We start from the raw sequence: 20,456 nt of genomic DNA, 5'->3' as shown, positions 1-20,456 counted from the left end.
TAAATTGGACTTTCAAACTGTTGATGTATGGGGTAAGACCGCTGTTGAAAAAACATATGCATGTGTGACCAATGGCGTGTGTGACTAATGGCGGGACGGATGACTCGCAGATCAACTGACTTTGCCTGGTAGCTTGGCGTGACATCATCGTAGTTTGCATATCCACATCCTCGAATGCAAAGGATCAAATCCAGGAATCCAAAGGAGAGGTTCATGCAAAGATGAAGTTGTGTCTCGCGTGCTCATAGTAGATGATCTCTCAACACAATTTAGAATCACACTCATACGATAACAAGTCAGGCTGGACACAATTTAGAGTCGTACTCATATGATTTGTGAAACACGTCTTTTTGACAGCGATCTTACTCCATACATTTTGAGTTACAATGGCCTCTTATAGGCCCCAGTGAGTTCTGCGGGTGTCAAACCTGGCAAGCGTCTGGGCACATCGCTGATGGAAGGCAAGCCCGTGCCTCTGCTTGAGGAGAGCGGGGCGGTGGAGTGCACAGAGGGGGATGCCATGGGACTTAGGTAGGACGGGTAAGTCTGCTCGTACGACCATGGCGGCGACGACTGTGACTGACGTGGGTCTGACGGGGTGGAGAGGAAGTAAGTGGGAGAAGAAGAAAAAAAAGTGAGGGAACAGTGTATTTGGTGGACTTGGTCTGAGTGTTTACTTTCCAGGAGAATAACTTCCTGTTTGCCGTATAAAAGGCAGCAGCATGTAAACAAGCAACTAAAGCAGGGGTGGCGAAACTTTTTTTGTTCAAGGGCCACGTTTGATTTTGAAAATGCACATACAGGCCATGTAATTAATACATGCAGGACATTTTAATCAAATAATCCACTCTTGCTTTATCAGGGTTGATTTCGAGAAATGATGTCATTGTAGTTTTTTTTTTCCTTTAGTATAACAAATGCAACTTAATAAGCTATTATTATTATTATTTGAAAATTGCTCTCGGCTATTACTGCCATGTCAATTTCCATTCACTTTATCATCGTCATCATGCTTTCAAATTGTTACCAACTGCTCGGTGTGACAGTTCTAATAAAAGCCGGTCAAACAAAGTCTTGGGACAGCTTTTTCCCCAAGGCTATTAACACTCTAAATGACTACAAAACAACAACACCCTGAAAATATCAGATTACACTTTTATGAAAACGGTGATCTGTACTCTATTTATTATTCATATTTATTTAATATGCACCGGAGCGGCTCTCCTAATTTTCTTGTATACCTGTTGTGCAATGACAACAAAGGAAATCTATTTTATTCTATTCTCTTGTAATTGTTCAGCCCTGTAGTTTTATTGGAAAAGATATACTGTGTAGTTAATTAAGTATAGAGTCAATAAAATATGTTTTCTAAGCATTACCGGTGATCTGTGTCTGTCCCTGCGGCGTGAATGAGTTGGGCGCCGTGTTGAGTGCCGGTCGCTGGCCCTGGGTGGGCACCGCCACGCGGACCCTCATCCTCTCCAGCTCGCTCAGGCGGTCTGAGAACAAGCCCGACTTTGGAGCATCCTCCAGTTTCTGACGATGCCCTGCAGACGCAATGTAGCGCTTCGATTATATTTTGAACACATTTCATGTTTTAAAGCTCGTGTTCCTGGGAAAAGAAGATCACATCATGGACTTGCGCCTACAGCCCCCACGATCAGAAACTAATTGCTTGCATTGTTGCCACATGTCTCCACCAAGCCATAAAGCCAACAATGGCTTTCTTAACTAGGACCAACCCAAATGAATAAATGAGGAGCGAACAAAATGTGCAGTCAGACCGGAAGGAGATCTGAGAAGGTTCCTGTAAGCGCTCCTCACGAGAAAAAGATAGTTGTCTTCCTTCTTATTTGTTGTTCAGTAAATATTCTAGGTTGTTAAGTGCGGCATTCATATTTTTATTTTACTTTCATTTTTTTTTCCATTAAAGATCACAGACAGGGATATTAATATTTGGTTATGTCCGGCATTCTGGAAACCGATAAACATTCTCGATTAGATATCTCTGTGATCGGCACACTTTTTGTTACAAACTGACCCGGGCCCCATCTGAGAAGAGTAACGTGGCCCTCGGACAAAAACGTTTGGAGACCCCTGGCCTAAATGATAGATTCAATGCTGCTCATTCAAGTGTGTTGAAGCAAGCATTATTCCATCCAAAGTGACTGAATCCTCCGATTACGAGAGGAAGCCGTACGCTCGTTAAGCCGAGGCCTGTTCGTCAAGTAAACAGAGTTTCTCACGCCACGCCGCCATTATCCCTACAGGAGTCGAGCGCACTGCCAAAAATGTTCACCTCGCTCTCCTCCTGCATTCCTCTGGAAATATTTTGACACCCTTTTGTCACACTTTTCAGAGGCGTGACTTACTGTTTCTCACACACATATATTCCCATAAGGAGCCACGCGCTCACAAGTCTGGAGTTTATTTCTAAACTCAGGTGTGGACACACTGGCAAGGACATTCGTTTTTGTTTTCTATTGATGCAGCATAGGTATCAGACAAGGGTGGAATTCCCGTTGCGCATTGGCGCAACTCCAGCTCTTACTCATTCACAATGCAGATTAACCTGCTTATGGGGGGACAGCACTTAACTAGGTCAAGTTTGCTCAAAAGCCATGTGGAGACATTTAAATGGCGATAATATCACTTAATTTAAAATTTGTGCTGTCAAGCAAATTTTTAACCAATTAATCACAAACATTTCTATAAATTAATTGAATTTTATCCCCCCCCCCCCCCCCCCCCCCATTTTTTCCTATGGAACTTGTCACAATTATTTAGTTTAGAAGTCTTGGTATTACCATAAAATCCATCCAATCATCCATTTTGTATAGACGCTTATTCTCACAAGGGTTGGAGAAAAAAACAACATATTTTGTTTCAAAGACTTTCAAAATAGCTATTTTTGATTCTTTAAAATATGGGTGTCCAAACTATGGACCATAATTCATTTTCCAGGGTCCTGCAGCACAAACAAAACAAATACATTTAGGTTTAAATTGAGGTTTAAAGGGTTGAAATTAGTTTAAAAAAATAAATTAAATTTTAAATTATATCAGGGATGCTTTATGTGTCGATTATCCCAGCATTTGGTTGTTTTACTAAAATGTGGTAGATTAACAGGCAGTGCATTCCAGCTGTGAATTTCATTGCACTTCTGGCCTACAAAGGTTTATCACAAAAAAAAAAAAACAGATCTAGTGTCATTCCTATCAGTTATCAGTTACTATGCCTCTCCTGCCTGGTTCATTTTACCCTGTGTTTGCCGATGTCGCTGCAAAAAAGGAGCTATTAATTTATTACAGACCCTACTCTAAATATGAATGTGTTATGTGCTAAACGGTAGTTCATTGGTCGAATTTGTTCGTAAATTGTTAGTCATAAAACTCAGATGAAAAAATAGTGTATATCATTAAAAAAAATGAAACGAAACAAACAAACAAAAAAAAAACCAGTCATTTAATATGTTGAAAACTGCTCTGAAAAGGAAAAGTCAAATTGACCATTAAGATTAAACCATAGTAAAGGGATTGGCCAGTTAGAACATTTGCTGCTGGCCTCAGAATATTTCCTGCCAGGTGAATGTGTCTATCCTGCCTGGGTCATTCTACTCTTTGGGCACCCCTGCACCACACCATCAGTGGAGTAAAGGTGTACTGTACAAAAGGTTTGTTTACGATGGCAGTGTTGGTATCACAGAAAATGGCTAAATACAAAATCTGACTATTTGTATCTTCGAATGTTCGTAAGTCAAATGTTTGTATGTAGAGGAGCATTTGTATACTGGTGCTGAGCTGTATTGGTCACCCAACATAGGAAAATAAATCCATTTACTAACTGCTCCAATTGTGTACTTTCCAACTAAATTCATGTTATTTATAGTGTTACAGTGCAATTTTCACAGATAATTAAGGCTTTCATTTGGGAGGAAAATCCCAGAAGTTAAGTCACAAGACATTGCATAATCCAAATATCCCCCAAGCAGGTCTCGTCACACTGCTCCCATCACATGGCTCGCATTGTTGCCGAGGGGCTTCATGTCTTCCCAGCAAAGAGATGCTGTACCAACGAAGGCTAAGAAGTCGTCTTTTAATAACAAACTTGACGACATGTGACTGACCACTAATGGAGGTTTTTACGGTTCGGACCTTTAAATAACAAATAGGGTCGCTTGGGAACCAAACACGGGAGGAGTGCTCGGCTATTGCAATGTCAGCTGTCATTACAGCGTTACCTGCAATGTGGTAGTTCATGCACATCTCTATCGCTGTTTTATGGCATTTTGCTTCTACTTAAGCATTGAGTGTAATGAGTACTATCTCTCACCTCAACTTGTCAGGTCCTGAAACGTTTAATTGAGCACAATTACACAGTTTTCATAGGTTTACATAAAGTGCTTTTTTTTTTTCTGCAGGGATTAATTATGCCTGGCATACCGCCAGTACCAAGCTTGTGTCTCAGCTCTTTTATCGGAACTCTAGTTAGGCTACTGAGAAATGAGTCTGGAGTTTCAAAAGAAGCAAAAAAATGGGATGAATGATTTCACCCACCGTTGGTGGAAAGTCCCTAACATTCCCATCATCATCATCATCAGCAGCAGCGATGGCAAAAGTAGTCAGACCCTCTAGTTGGCAAAAAGTAGACATACTTAAAATACTAAATACTCTGGTGAAAGCAGAAGTACAATGAATCCCTATTTGTGGGTTCTAGGGATCAAATTACAAATAGTAAAAAAAAAAGTTTACACTGCACTGCGATTGCCTTAAGTTGCCACAAGATGGTAGCAACAAATCCGTCCATCCATCTTCTAGATCCGCTTATCCCCACAGGGGTCGCAGGGTTGCTGGCGCCCATCTCAGCTGGCTTCGGGCAGTAGGCCGGGGACACCCTGAACTGGTTGCCAGCCAATCGCAGGGCACACCTAAGGACAATTCAGTATGTCCAATTCACCTGCCATGCATGTTTTTTTTGGAATGTGGGAGGAAGCCGGAGTGCCCTGAGAGAACCCACGTGGGAGAGAAACTCTGTGCGTGTTTTTACTTTATTTGAGACAAAGATTACCGCAGTACACATATTTACTATTATTTTTAATTATTAAATCTTATACAGTAACTGTACTGTTTTCCCTTCCTGTTTCCATCCCTTAGTCGTGGAACACGGGGGGCGGAGTAACAGCCCTCTGACTTCAACCCAGAGTGGAGTCCGTAGCTGACCAAACATGATAACAGGGCAGCAGAATCTACACCCAAAATTCCTATTGATTACAATAGCAACTTTGTAACATCCCAATGCTCTCTCGTCTCGCCGGACTCCTTTTGCCCCATCTAACTTGCCTGTGAGGTTCACTCAAAGATTGCTGCCTGAGAGACTGTACTCAACAGTCAACAGCTTGTCAAGATCGGCGAAACAATCAGTCAATCAGATCAAGTGCACTCCTACAAGACATGTGATTGGATTCAGGCGCGACATCGACCAATGGGGGCAGGAGTTGTAATCTACTCCAGCCCCGGAGTTCTCCTACGCTCCTGATCTCATTGGTCGATGTTGTGCTAGGAGCCAATCACATGTCTTGTAGGAGTGCCCGTGGCATGTGCGTTTACAGTCAACTTCTGTTTGGCATGAAGGAAACCTTCCCAGTGCGCCTTTGTGCAATACAACTTGTCAGCTTGCTAATGTTGTTGCAACTGGAAAATTTATGAGGTATTATTTTATGATATACATTCAGCAAAAATCTTGTTAGGTAGTGTCATTTGTGGAGGTTAAAAGCAAAACAACAACAACACTAGCCTATTATGACAACGTGAGTAAAAAATACATATATCCATTTTGGAATAATAAGTTAAAAAAATCAATCAGAAAAAAAAAAAACTACTGTTCAAAAATCTACTCATCTAGAGGAATGAAGTGCTTGTACTTGGTTGCTTGCCACCTCTGAAAAGTGGCAGAGCAGATTAGCGATAGCGCCCTCCCTGCCACTTCCTTCCATACCTCAGCCGGCGGCCGGAAGTTAGGACAGATTTGCACCAGATGTGCGACCGCTGAGCTGCCGCGTGCATACGCTTGCAAGTAGTCGGAAGAACAGTGATCCAAGAGGACTTAATATTATTCCAAGTGAGGCTCTGTGGCGCGCCGGGCTAATCTGATCAAAAGAATGCAGGCGGGGAGAATAAAGAAGCTGTGTGATGATAATTAATGGAGGTGGTTTTCCTTTTGCGGACAAGGCAACCATTCGTGCCGGGGATTTGCAGTGACAGCCGGGCTAGTTACGCTATGCAAACATGAGCTGCTGAAGCTAGCTTAGCTTTGTTCAGCCTTGAAAGTTGTAAAACCAACATGATTTTGTCGAGAATTGCGCAAAATAATGCCAAACAGGCAGACTTGTGAGTTTCCGCTTGATTTATGGTAAAATAAGCTAACATTGTCTCACCCTCTCCTCTCAGTGAAAAGCTCTTTTAGCTTAGCTTATCACAGCCTTGAGCATTGGCAAAACAGGCCTGGCTTTGTCCAGAATCAAGGAAAATAAATGTGAAGTGGGGAAACGTGTGGTTTTACCCTGATTTATGCTAAGCTAGGCTAATAACAACCTTCAGAAAACAAGACTGCAAATCTATTTTAGCGTTGCTTGGATACATCTTTTTTCACACAGAGTTGGAATTAGAACCCTGGATTTGTATTGAATAAATCTTAAGCAGAAACTTGTGGTTTCTAGATTTATTCATGTTAGGCTAGGCTAACGTTATCTTAACCTCACTTAATATTGATTTCTAATTTATTTTTAACTCTGTAAACCTTCAACCTCACACATGATTGCAGGCTGCTTAATTAATGTGAAAAAATGTGAGAAACACATTGATGTGATGCCTTTGACTGGAACTTTTTATGCATGTAGACAACTGGCTAGTTTTACACTCTGCTTGAAGGCATTTGAGAACACAAGACGCCAGTTAGCTTAGCTTAGCACTGCTTAGCCTCGGGAGCTGCAAAAACAAGCCTGGCTTTGTCCACATTTCAGCAAAATAAATGTCAAGCGAAAAGGCTTGCCGGGTTTCTACTTGATTTATGGATGCTAACGTCGCCTTATGGGAATAAAAAAGTTCAAATGCTATCTTAGCTTAGCATTGCTTAGCCGTTTAAGTTGAAAAAACAAGCTTGGGTTTGTCCAAATTCAAGCCAAATAAATATTAACCGGTGAGACTCAACTTGTGCCGGTTGAAACACGACTCAATGAAACAAAGACACTTTGTAATCGTACTAAATGGCAGCGTTAACATACCATTCAAATGCCATCAAATAAAACATACTGCGGATCATCAGAGATGAGTGGACATTTTATTTTCTCAAAAGAGAGCAAGAAAATTAAGTCTTCAAATTTTGTATTTTTCATTTTTTTCCTTTTAACAAATTATGCATTTTTTTTTACTTTTTATTTTTCAAAAGAAATCTGTTTTTTAAGCTTTTTTTTTTTAAAAAGACTCCTTTACTTTAAAAATAGTTCACTGCAATAATCGCTTTAAGATTTAAGGATTTTTTTATTAAGAATGTGCAACTTATTCAAACATTACTGCTGTTTTATGATTATTATATTGTAATAAAAAAACTTTTCCCTTTTTGCCCAAAAAACCACCACAATTTAAAAACAAAATTCAAAATTTGTGTTGAGTCTCTCAGTAAATTTTTAGCAACATTCAAAAATAAGTATTAACACATATTTATGTTTTTTTCTTTAAAAATAATATGACCTAATGAACAAATGGAATTTTATCCCCTAAATTTGCTTTGAAAAAAATTGAATTGTTTCTTTATAACTTTTCAGTCATTCAAGACCGTGAACCATTTCCAATGTTTCTCTTCTAACTTTAGGAGAATATTTAATTCTTGAGTACTTTCCATTCCAACGACCCACAGTAAACATCCATCTATTACAGTTGTTTCCTTAGAGCCGCATGTTGCGCAACCATTTCAGTTCCATGGTTTTCATCACATTTTCTTTAATACTACCTTTCCTAAACTTTTTTTGTGTCGGATTAAAGCCTGGCTAAGCATGTTATGTGGCGAACTAGGGCCTCACTGCACATGTGCCATGGATGTCAATCATCCATGACTTCACTTTTCTTCTAAAATCTGCAGCCTTACAATGACCAATTTTTTTTTTTTTTTTTTTTTTGACGTCATGAATTATTCTAGTGGATGACTTCCAGAGGAAAAAAGTGTGCAGTTAGGTTGGGCTGGAGGCAGGGTGACAGCCAGGCGCCCGTACGCCGTGGGGGTCTGGTATCAAGGGAAGAGGGATTGGAAGAAATGAGTGCAGATGATAAAACCAGAGATGGAGGGAGGAGAAGGGGAAAAAAGAGGAAGAGGAAAAAGCGAGTGAAAAGGAGCCATGCTGACTGCGGTGGAACGCTGCCAGGCGTCTGTGTGGTCTAGCCAGCGAAGGGAAAACGCGCACGCACACACACACACCCACACAATACACTTATGTATATATAGACGTCCAGGACAGCTCCCTCAGGCGATACTATGATTTCACGCAAAAACACATTAGAGATGATTCAGAACGGGAGAGCAGCTTTTTATTTCTTTTCCTGGCTTTTTCTGCCGCCCGCTGAATGATTTTGGGTTTGGTGTCACACACGCACACACTCACGCGTCCCTGAATACTCTCATAGGCTCACGCATGTAGACACACACCCATTCACACTCGCTCGCTCGTTGAGACGCACACTTGGCACACCTTCAGGGAACTTTGCACAATTGACTGGCTGCCTCTGCAAAAGTTTGAAAGTTCCTTTTGTTCCTTTTTTTTTGCCTTCTCAAACGACTCCCTCACTTTTTAGTTGGCGTGTGACTCCTATTATCACTGATTTGTTGTTTGATGACACACAGCACAAAAAAGATGCAATACACGGAGATTTAATATCACAGGAAATGTATCAACGTAGACAACCATGATGCAAGTCTTGTAATATTTGTTTATTATATTATATCATATTAATTTGCTGACTTCTTTCTGTCATTTTGTTCAACATTTTTCAGATTTACAGATTTTATTCATTTATTTTGTGAGAAAAATGGGACCATGCAGATATGATGTTATGCATTGCATGAAATAAAACGCTTAACAACAACTTTGCAACATTAAGTTCTTGGATTGAAGTCTTTTGTCAACTACAATTCCCATGAATACCAAGAACTTTGCATCATGGGAGTCAGGCTAAGTCAATGAAGTCATTGAAAGGCTTGCAAATGTTACAAGTTATCCGCTAGCGCCTAACACATGGGTCCCAACACAAAATTTTCCATTGCACCCTGTTTGCGAGTTGCCATTGAAAGGATTAATGCAAAAATTGGGAGAAAAGTGTGATAAAACATGGGGTTTTCAATATGTCCAAAACTGACAATATTACCAATTTATAGTGGCAGTAAATGAGCCCAACATGGGCAACATTTGCCATCTGCAGGTTGTACCTCTCAACCTCCTGTTTGCAAGCATTTAGAAGAGATGACAAGACGACATATTGAAAGTTCTATGCAAAAGTTCAATCTATGCAATATTTTTTAGCCTCTTAAGTGTTTATTTTGATGTAAATTTTCCCAAGAGTTAAATGAATTGCTGGTTAATTATCTCTAACCAAATTGAATATATACAATTGAGAAAAATAATATTTCTGTATTTAAATGAGCCGATTTCCATGTTTAAATACTGTATACTAAAATTAACATAGCAACAATGATAGTGTAAAATCTGCTTGTTCAACTCTTGTTGACTGCTTATATAATTGTTCAATTCCATAAAGAATGTGTGTCAATGTCTATAAAGAACTCAATGGACTAATTAGAAGACATGCTCTTTTGATTAACTCAAAGAATTTCTTTTTCTAAAAAAAAAAAAAAAAAAAAAAAAAATCTGGTTAATTTTGATGCAACCATGTGTGGCATTAAAAAAAAAAAAAAAAGAAAACCATTCAAGTTGCAATACAGCCAGCGACAATTACTAAATATTTGGCTTTGACCAAAAAGGGAATTTCCACAGTATGATTTTGAGTCATGGTGATTGTGAAAGCCTGTTTTTTCCCCCTCACATATCAAATAATTGACAAAATTATGTGTTTTCTACTTTTCAAGGCCTTGCCATTATCTGGTCTTTATTTTACCCTTGAAATTTGATTTAGAGAGGGATTTTTTTTTCCCCACTCAGTCAGTCTTTTTTGAACCTCTATCAGGACAATAAAGGAATAGCTGTGCTAAAGTTTTGGGTCACCATCTGAGGCAATACGTTTATTGTCATAAAGTTGTCAGTAGGTCATTACAGGGCATTATATAGATGAGTGGATTTTAATGCCTGGCTGAGTGTGTGTGAGTGTGTGCGTGCATATGTGTGTCTATGTGTGGGCTTTGTCAGTAACCACTAATATGGCCTGCAGAACCGCTGCCGCCTCACCAGACTTGTTAACACTCTGACCTCCACAAAACACACACACACGCTGGCTTAGCCACAACGCTAACGTTGTGTGACACCACAATGTTTTGTGTCACCTCTCGTGTGAGTCTAACATCAATTTGATTGACTAACTGAAGATTTGCCAAGAGGAAGTGTGCGTTCTGCTACTGTTGTATGTGTGTGTGTGTGTGCGAGTGCTTCTCTCTCTCACACCAACACGCACACACTAGCGCACCTTAGCCGGCACTTGGCCACTCCCCGCCACTTATTAGCTGCAAATGACATTTAATGAGCTCTATTAGTTGCACTGTGCCTGCACTCTGCTAATGACACCATTAACATATAATCACACACTTATACAACATGTGTCTTGAGCCACACTTGCGCGCACACACACACCAACACACATTAAGGCTGCACAACATCAGATTTTTAATTTTTTTTTTGTCAATGGCAAACTCATTCAAATGTATTCACAACTATGTTTAAATGTATGAAGAAATACTTTCAAACGTATTCAAAATATGTTACAATACATTTAAATATATGTTTAAAAGTATATGTAAATATGTTGGAACATACTTGCAAGTACGTTGGAGCTTATTTGTAAGCACGTTGGAATGTACTTATAAGCTAAATGTTAAGAACACATAATTTCTTTCCCCATAATGCAATGGGGTATGTGCAGCATGAGAATCTAGCCAATAAATACGCTTTAATGTATTGCAAGTATGTTTGAAGGCATTTGCAAGTCTTATACCTTTGCACATATTTGCATGCACATTCAAATGTATTTTCAAACTTAACACACATGTAACTATGTTTGAGTGTTTTTGCAGGTACATTCAAACAAGTTTGATTGTCAAAAAATATTTACTCCTCATTGGCAGTTGCACGCTTCTGTGCTAATGTGATGAAAGTCGAGTCTATGTTGACTAGCCGCTGATAACATCATTGATATACGTTAAACAGTATCTATGTAGACATTTTACTTGCAAATAAGGCCTTCTTTTTATATTAAAACATTCAATGCCTTTGAAAACGTTTTATGAATCCACGAGGAACCTACAACCTGAAATGAACTGAATCCGTACTGTCAAGTGTAAATGCTTATGGGGTATGGCCATATTTTGGCACCTTTCATCATTTTTCAAAGTGCAAGTTTGTGTTGTCATACAGTAAATCGTTTATTGTTGAGTTTCATCTGTTGGCCACCAAACAACGGCCTAAAAAAGTCATGTGACTCGCGGCAGCAGATGCGCAGGAAATGCTTTTGATCAAACGCAGCGAGCAGGCTCGCGCGTGTGTGTGTGAGTATATGCGTGAGTGTGTTCTTGGCAGGGCTAGCAGCTTTCCTAGCGGCACGGACGGCATCGCTTGCTAACGTGAGTGTCTGCCGGCTCCGCTGTGTCCCGCTGCCACATGTGAGCCTTGTTTGTCACATCAATAATGATTTTCTCTTTATTTATTTATTTTTTTTTTTGGTAAATTTCTCTAAAAGGAGGCAAACAGCTGTGTGCCAGACCAGCTGGCACGAACGACTCAACTATAGTAAAGTCCCCCCCCCCCCAACTTCCTGCTCAGTTGTTTTTATACAGCCTATTAAAAGGGGCTGATGCTAGCAATCTTGCTACCCAGTGTAGCCTCTTGGGAATTTTAATCTGCACCTCACTGTCTTGGTGCTTACAGAAAGACAGCATGGGGAATGCGCGTGCGACACAGTGTTCTTACTCTGTATTGCGGTAAGCTAACGTAATGTTAGCCATTTGGCACAAAAAGGGAAAAATTAATGCCTGAGTCTGTGAATGCGAGTAAGCTGCTTGTCTGTACTATTTTTATTCAAATATCCAAAGCGTCACAACACAGCCAAAGATGATATTTATTGGTATTTAACTCCTTCCTTGCCAACGATAAGAGTTCTCGTCATGTACAGTAAAATACTTCTGCCAGTGACTGCGTTTTTGACTTTTATGAATGATGACACTCATGGCCAGCGCTCCTCTTAATTTTAGGCTTATCGAGTAATTAAGTGTGACCATAGGATGGGAGGGTTGCACTCGATAGCTACGAAATATGTGATTAGCGGGTTTACGATAATGCTTGGCACTGAAAGAGTTCATTTCCTATTATGTGTTAGCATTAAGCTAGCAAATTAAAAAAAAAAGTGCATTTGTTTTAAATACACCAAGTGTAATTCTTTATTTTATCAATCAAATCAATCAATCAAATCTTATTTGTATAGCCCCGAATCTTTAGTTTGACAGTAAACTTTAACTGGGGAGTGCCGTTAAATAACGTGTCGTGTTCAATTTCTGTCAAACTCCTGCTTAATGCGAAACTAACCTGGTTTACTGCCGCCATAGTGCTAATATCTCAAGATGTATACTTGAACGTCTAGGTAAAAAAGTGGCCAAAAATCAGTCTTGAAATGTTTTTACGTTCGCTGTCTGGTTTGAAGATTTTTGTGTTAAACTGTATGTATATGTCCGTACAGTATATATGTATGTTTATGAGTCAGTTTTTCACTTTTTCCTCAGAAAGGTTTAAGTTGAAATTAGCAAGAATACGTCAAGTGGGCTCAACACTACTTAACCCTCCTGTTATGTTTCTTTGCAAGAAATAGCAAAAATGTCACGTTGACCCGGGGCAGTTGTAGTCAGTCAAACGTGTCAGAAACATGTGTAATACAACCCATTATTTAATTCAAACCAATGTTATGATCTTTTTTCATGAACACTAATAATGTCTTTGGGTCAATATAAGCCAGAGACATGTTCAATTTTCCGTAAGTGTCCATTTTTTTTTTTATTATTATTTTTTTCTTCTTGGAAACCCTGTGTGTTACATTTGTTTCCACTACTAAAATCCTGGGTCAATATGACCCGGAGGGATGTTTAATTTTACATGAGAGTCAAAAACTCTTTATTTTGTTGGAAACTCACAAAGTTAAAAGCTAATAAATTAGACCTGTGTGTTATGTTTATTTCCCTGCAATACTAATAACATCCTGGGTCAATATGACCCTGAGGCATGTTTAATTTTTCAAAAGTGTCAAAAACTCTTTTGTTTCTTGGAAACCCACAAAGTAACAAGACAATAATTAAATTAGACCTGTGTGTTACGTTTAGTTCCTTGCAATACTAATAACTTCATGGGTCAATTTCACCCAAGGTCATGGGTAATTAACCAAATGTTTCAAAAACTTAATTTGCACGCTTAACCCTGCTAACTACCAAAGCCCCCCCCCTGAAACAGCAATAATATACCCGGGTCATTTTGACCCGGGTTTTGGTTATTCATCAAAAAGTCGCAAAAAAATGTCAAAAACCTAATAACAAAAATGCATTCACAAAAATGAGTCCAAATGATCCGCCAAGTGGAGGTCTTGGACCAAACTAACTACAATCAACATTAAATTTCAAATGGGTCAGTTTGACCCACAACATAACAGGAACAAATGGTTGTTGGTTAGCAACAGTTCACATGTGTCGGTGACAATTTAAGAAGACAACACATTTTTATTCCTAATGTTTAAAGCATGTGTACTTCGTGTACTCACTCCTGGGCTCTCGCGGTCCGTCCACTGTAACTTTGATGGCTCTGTGGTAAGTGGCGACTTGCGGTGGGTTGGTGAACACAGTGATGGTCAGCGTGAAGCTTTTGCCTGCGGCGACATGAAAATGACATCATCGTCATTATCATTACCAACGTTGACACGCCATGCGCCTGAGGGACAACGCGCCGCATTTAATACAAACTGGGGGCGATGGACAACGGCGGCTTGTGTCACAAGCACTTGACTAGAGGAGACACGACAGCTTTATGTGGCCTCTTTCCAAGAGTGAGTGGGCTCTTTTAATTGGCGCTTCCTGTCCCCAAACAGCCAACACGCAACTAAACTGCTGTTCATCGTTTACATTTCTTGTTGGATGTCTCAATATACAGGCATGTAGTAGGAATTTTGTGTTGTGCCTTTGGGGTAGGAGGTTGTGCCGTAACATGCTGGGCAAAGCTGAGGTATACTGGAAGCGTTGCAGTGTTCTTATTAACTAAGAGAATAGGATGCCTTTTTCAGTGTAAAAATGAACCATATTTTGCCATTTTAAAATAGTATATGTATTAGTATAGGTCACACATTTTTACAAGCCATTGAATAATGTCAAGTGTTGGGTTGAAATTAAATTTGATGTCTGGAATTTTGTAATTATTAGAACATCTATGCTAATTTCCATTAGCCTGCTAGTGGCATTTAGCGTTAAGCTAGTGGACATTCATTAAGGAGAAACGATGGTTTGGTTGAACAATTTACTGCGTACACAATGTTTAATTCTCTTTTGTTTTATGCGGCAGCATTTAAGTAAACCGTCTGGTAGTAATAAATGAATAGCTTGAAGCCAGCATGTTTTGACTCATATTTGGAGCATTATGCAAGTGAGTCTTCTTTTAAAGCCGTCCTTCTTAAATCGTGGGGCGTGAGGGAAAAGGCTTTGTTTTTGCCATGTGAAATGTAATTGCAAGAAAATAAGGATTGTCTTTTTTTTCCAGACATTGCAATTTGCTGTTCTTTTTCATTTTTTTTCTGTTTTTGACGAACCTGTCACCTGTATAAACACTGTAAAAAGTATTTAGCGGTTGTTGAAAGTTGACACATATTTTTGTTCTTTCAAGGTAAAAAATGAAACAGTTTTAGATATATGCATACCATTTTTATAGATAATTCAATTTGGATTTGGCTCGAAGGGGGGGCTGAAAGATTTTCTTTTTCCTGGGGGGGACTTTGCAAAATATCATTGAGAAGCACTGTTTTAAAGGGATAATACATTTATTTAGCCATTCTCAGCAGAAAAAAAATAATAATTTTGCCAATAGTTGTAAATCTGCAATGACTGCCTGGAGATGGTTAAAGGCATTAATTGTATGTGAAAAATAGTTTGCTTTTTCTATTAATCATTGACAAAACAAACTTTTTAGTGCTTATAATGGCTAAATAGGTTTAGTATCCCTTTAACTTCCACAAAGTATGTTAGTCTCATTTCTCAACAGCAAAAGACTGTGAACACTTTATAGGAAATGTTTGAATCAGTTTAGTTGTGCTTTAATAAGGGTAAAGCAAATAGGAGATACAACAAGAATTGAGTTGAGTCAAGATAACCGGGGTTGAATTCACTTGAATCCAACTTTGTGAGTGGAAGTGTGTGTCAGCAACAGGAATGCTGTGAATCACAGACAGCAGGTCAGCAGCGCTACCAAAACTTGAAAAGGTATGTATCATGTAACCGTGGCGACGAGCAAAGCCGGGCGGGGGACAGGAAACAGGGGAGGGCCGAGGGGGTTAAATGCGGCGACTCATCGGGGCAGCTGTCCGTGCGTGGCCGACTGTAAACATGAGTCTACATGCGACAGGTGGGTGCTGTGTTGGGATGTGAAGTGGACACATCCGTTGGCTCGCCTTCTGAAGGCTTCGTATGTGTTCCCTCGCCATTTCGAGCTTCAGGTTTTGTGGCCTCAGTGCTCCCCAAGACCGCCAATTTATAGAAGCACCTACATGATGTACTTCAATAACCCTTCCACGCTCAGTTGCGGAGTCTGAAGCAGTTAACCAGACTGTTAATACTTGGTGTTGTTCAGCCACAAATGAAGGCACTTTTGCCCATAACTAAACCACTGCTTGTCATTCTTCATTGACAGAGACATGGCATTACATAAGGGTGGTGCACTTGTGGCTGTGAGTGAGAGAGCTGTGTGGAGATGTACATGGGGGGAGGGGTGTGTGTGTGTGTGTGAGGGGATGCATGTGTAAATAGGAAAAAATGACTATTTGGCCATTTAAATAAATGTAAATAAATGGCGGGTTGGGGGGGTAGTGCTCAGAGCTGCAGGCAGAGTTAGCGGCTGCTCACCAAGCACTAGCGAGCCTACGATTCTTGTGATGACAAGCGGCTCTTGAAAACGGATGGATGGAAGTTTGATTATAAACACTTCATACACTATGTAGTACATACTGTCGGGAGGGTAAATTCACGGTATTCATCTGTAGCGGGTGTTTTCTGGTCCGCATTAACCGCAAAACACAAAGGAACGCAAAAGTGACTGTTTTTTTTAAACATGTACTTTAGAAAATTTGAAAACATATTGAAAGCCTTAGCACATCTAATTTTCTCCCCATGCATTTTGTTCGAGAAGAAGTGACGTCAGAACCACAGAATACAGGTATGAGGCAGGGCTGTTCAAAGGTTTGTTCAAGAATATGAAGGGCAACTGTCAGGCTGTCAATATCAAAGCATGGAGAGTTATCTGACTGCTCTCAACAGCCAATGTAAAGCTCTCAGGTGCAGCTAGCTGGCAGCTAATTCATGCTGGATGGTGACAACTGGCACTGTACAATAAAATGGCAGCATAATTAAGTCTTTAAGTTTTTAGAGCCCTAAAATGGCGATTAAAAATGATTTCAGGACAAGGTTGTGTTTGTATTGAGTCCTGACTCGTGGCTCTCCACTATCATTTTGAGGAAATGAAAACTCGAATGCAATCTTCCAAATAGGAAGCAAATTATGCTCGCTTAAGGCTAGTCAACCATTTCATTTTGTTTGATATTACTCAAATAGTTTTAATGCTTTCATAATGTGATGAGTATAACCTCATTTCAATTCATATGCTGCAGCTTTCATTAAGCACATACATATCTATTAGTTGCGTCGACAAGATATTTAATAACTATGCAATCATAAACACTGTATGGACTGCATGGAATTGTAGTAGCATGCTGGATTTAACGTCTGCCTTTCGATGTTCCACTGCCACCCTATCACAGCTGATGACACTATCATCAGTATCCATTTACGCTTAGCTACCTGCGCTATCAATCGCCGCTGTCACGGCCCCGATGTGTCACCAACATCAGCATCCTGTCTCGTCACCGCCAGCCGGGTATTCATTTCAGACACCTCGTAGTCTGATCTCTCGCCCCTAGGCTCCCATGTCACTTCCTGTTGCCAGATTCTGTGACACGTTTCCGCGGCAACAGGCCAAACACTTTGATAACTGGGCCGGCTCGAAGGAGAGACAGAACATGGCGCAGGTAGTGGTCATTACCTCCGCCAAGGAAGATGCATTGTTTGGTTGAATTGTTTTTTGTTTGTTACATTATGCAGAAGTGCTGGTATGACTCTCATGTATGTTCACTTTTTGACTTTTGTTTTTGTAAGTGCTATGAAAAGAGTGGCTGAAGAACCAATGAAAACAAGATTTAAGTCATGTCTGGAAGGCATATTTCCATGAGTTGGAATGTTTTTAAACCGTCTCATGCATGTCCACTTGAGATCCCATTTCCTCATACAGTGGTGCCTTGAGATACAAGTAAATCATTCCATGATCATGTCTGTAACATATAACACTTTCACATCTACTGGAAATGACCTAGGCTGCTGTAATACTATCAATTTTTGTAGTGGATGAAGAATATATACTGGACACGATGACTCGGCATTTGATTTATTTTTTACTCCTTATGGAACAAATCGGTGCTGACTCAGAATGAGTTGCGAATTGACTGTTGGAAACGAATGCTGAATCACAATTTTACGATTCGACCCAAATGCGTCATTACATATTGTCTTCGAGTGGAAAATGTTTGCAGAGGTTTTAGTCGCCAATTAAGCATTACATTAGCTTAAGTATTCAGTAAACGAAGACCATGTAGGCTGTGTATTAATGCCCTTTGTTGTACATATACGGCTGGCCTCTTACGCCGTGATAACTAGCACGAGGAGTTTGCCAACTTGGGTGCTGGACTAGTGAAAACCTCATTTATTAGCTTAGTGCTAGCTATGACATGAGCGATATGGATGGATTTAAAATTTTACTAAAATCAAAACAACAATCTGGGTTCAGCCAATGGTGAAGGGTCCTGGATGTTTAAGGCAAGTGATTTTCAACCTGATGCCGCATTTGAATCATTTTCGGGTCATTTTCTTCCATGTCAATCTTGCAGTATTTGAGCCAAGGGATGGCACACTCCTCTGAGTGTGATAAGTAAGTGGTCATGCCATTTTGAACTTTGACATGTTTTCGACATCTGGGTGAAATTTCAGCTCCCTAGTGCCTTCTTTCAATGCTTTCCCTTTGATGTGAAATGCATTTGATGTAAAGAACTAAGGATTAGCCAAAATACTGCACAATGATTAAAATAAAAACCTTTCCATTGGTTGACGTAGCTATATTGGAACATAAAGATTTTTCAATAAATGAACATGACAGCTTGGTAGGTGTAGACAATGTGCACCTCAGTTACCATTATGATCAAATTGGATTTTTAATTTTTTTGGACTGTGACGTGTTTTTGGGCAGAAGTACTCTGACTCGAAAGGATTAGGAACTTAGTGGTTATATGGTGCGCCAACAGTGATTTCTGATTTGGGGTGCAAGGCCAGGCCTTACTACTCACTGTTTGTTCTTCTATTTGTATTCTTAACAACATTCAGCTATACACAGGAGGGGTGCATGCTGATTCCAATTAGGGCCGTTTGGCCTTGGAAGAGGTTTGTATGTCTGTAACGGCCTTGCAAGTAGAGGCTTTGAATCAGGCGTGCGCCGGACGTGGGAGAGACCGTTCGGTGGTTGCCACGTAAGCGAAGGGGACCACTAATCCTCACCAACGAGTTGAGTGCGTGTGCGTGTGTATATGAATGCACGTATCTTTACCTCGGCCACTGCGGCCTACAAAGCGCAGGTCATTGAAGCGTGCCACCTGGTTCTTCATCACGCCTGAGGCGTTGCGCAGCTCGGCCGAGTAGTTCTCGTCATTGCCCGCCATCACCGTCACCACCGTGCCGTCTGTTATGTCCCCAAGTGCCACAACCTGCAAGTAACAACACAAAATGACTCACTAATGTATTCATTCATTTATTGACGCACTCGTTCTCATTCAATTTTATATATAAAAATTTAGCAAGTAGTCCCATGATGAAATCCATTAGCCTGTCAATGGCAGTTCCATCATGTTATCATTAAGATGTTTCGACTTAATGATTGTTTTTTTTTTGTTAAACTTTTAAAATATACAAATACATAGGTTCATTCTTGTTAATACTTTTGTTTTGTGTCGGTTTTAAAGTAAAAAAAAAAAATGGCAGTGATAAACAGCTTGAAACAAACGCACACAGTGTCTCTTGATGAGTCTTAAAGCAAAAGATGAAATGTTTTCAAATTAGTCTCAAGGTTGCGCTAATAAAGCGTTTCTAAATGTTGTTATTAGTTGCTCTATTGGCAGTTATAAATGTATGCAGGCTATATTGTTTGAGTTTTTTGTATTTATATATACAGCATGTCTATTTATTTCTCAACAACATTGTCTTTTATTTTGTGATTTATCTTTCTATTGTTTGACCTAGTACATGTATTTTTAAATAATGGACCCCAGAATAACTAGTTGCTACCTTTGGATTAAATAATAGAGAACCAAACAAACAAACAAAAACAAATGAACTTGGCCTCTTATTTAGAAAAACTTTGTGAGAAAGACATTGAGAACAAGCATTATTTTAAAGGTGTTTCAAGTAGAAGTGTTCAAGCTTTGTTGTTTAGCAATATATTATTTTATTTATGTATTTTTAACTAAAACAAAAAATAGGTCATCTTTTAGGCCCTGATCCCTTTTTCATCAGTCTCTCCTTTCAATGTTGGCTCACCACCAAACAAACAAAACATAGCCATTAAGGTTTCACTTAGTGACATTTCTCAATGCAATTCATGAAGCAAATAAAACATCAGAAGAATTTTACAAAAACATTTCACTCATAAATGCTTGTGCAATAATTCAAGCAGACATCCATCAAAGCCAGATAGAAATACCCCCTGGAATAATGGCTGACAAATAAATAAATAAATAAATAAATAAATAAATAAATAAATAAATCCGCCGTACCTTTATCCAATGCCAAGTGCATTAAAGGACGCAAAATATGGCAACATGCCAAATCCCAGTCAGAGGTAATTAGACAGTAAGTCGTATGAC

General features: G+C 39.6%; 1 protein-coding gene across 1 annotated transcript in view; it reads right to left on the bottom strand.

Moving 5' to 3' along the window:
- Positions 1–20,456, bottom strand: part of runx2b (RUNX family transcription factor 2b) — a 66,471-nt gene that overhangs the window by 8,005 nt on the left and 38,010 nt on the right. The window contains exons 4-7 of the mRNA XM_088403734.1: positions 19,145–19,301; positions 14,004–14,108; positions 1,380–1,547; positions 429–590 (exon numbers count right to left, since the gene is read on the bottom strand). Coding sequence (XP_088259860.1) covers positions 429–590; positions 1,380–1,547; positions 14,004–14,108; positions 19,145–19,301 — 592 coding nt within the window. The remainder of the gene's footprint in view (positions 1–428; positions 591–1,379; positions 1,548–14,003; positions 14,109–19,144; positions 19,302–20,456) is intronic.

The sequence above is a fragment of the Hippichthys cyanospilos genome, chromosome 20 (assembly GCF_059441005.1).
Source record: "Hippichthys cyanospilos isolate Australia breed blue-spotted pipefish chromosome 20, RoL_Hcya_1.0, whole genome shotgun sequence".
Taxonomy (NCBI): Eukaryota; Metazoa; Chordata; class Actinopteri; order Syngnathiformes; family Syngnathidae; genus Hippichthys; species Hippichthys cyanospilos.
Note: the sequence above shows the minus strand (reverse complement) of the source record. Positions and strands in the feature narration are given on the sequence as shown.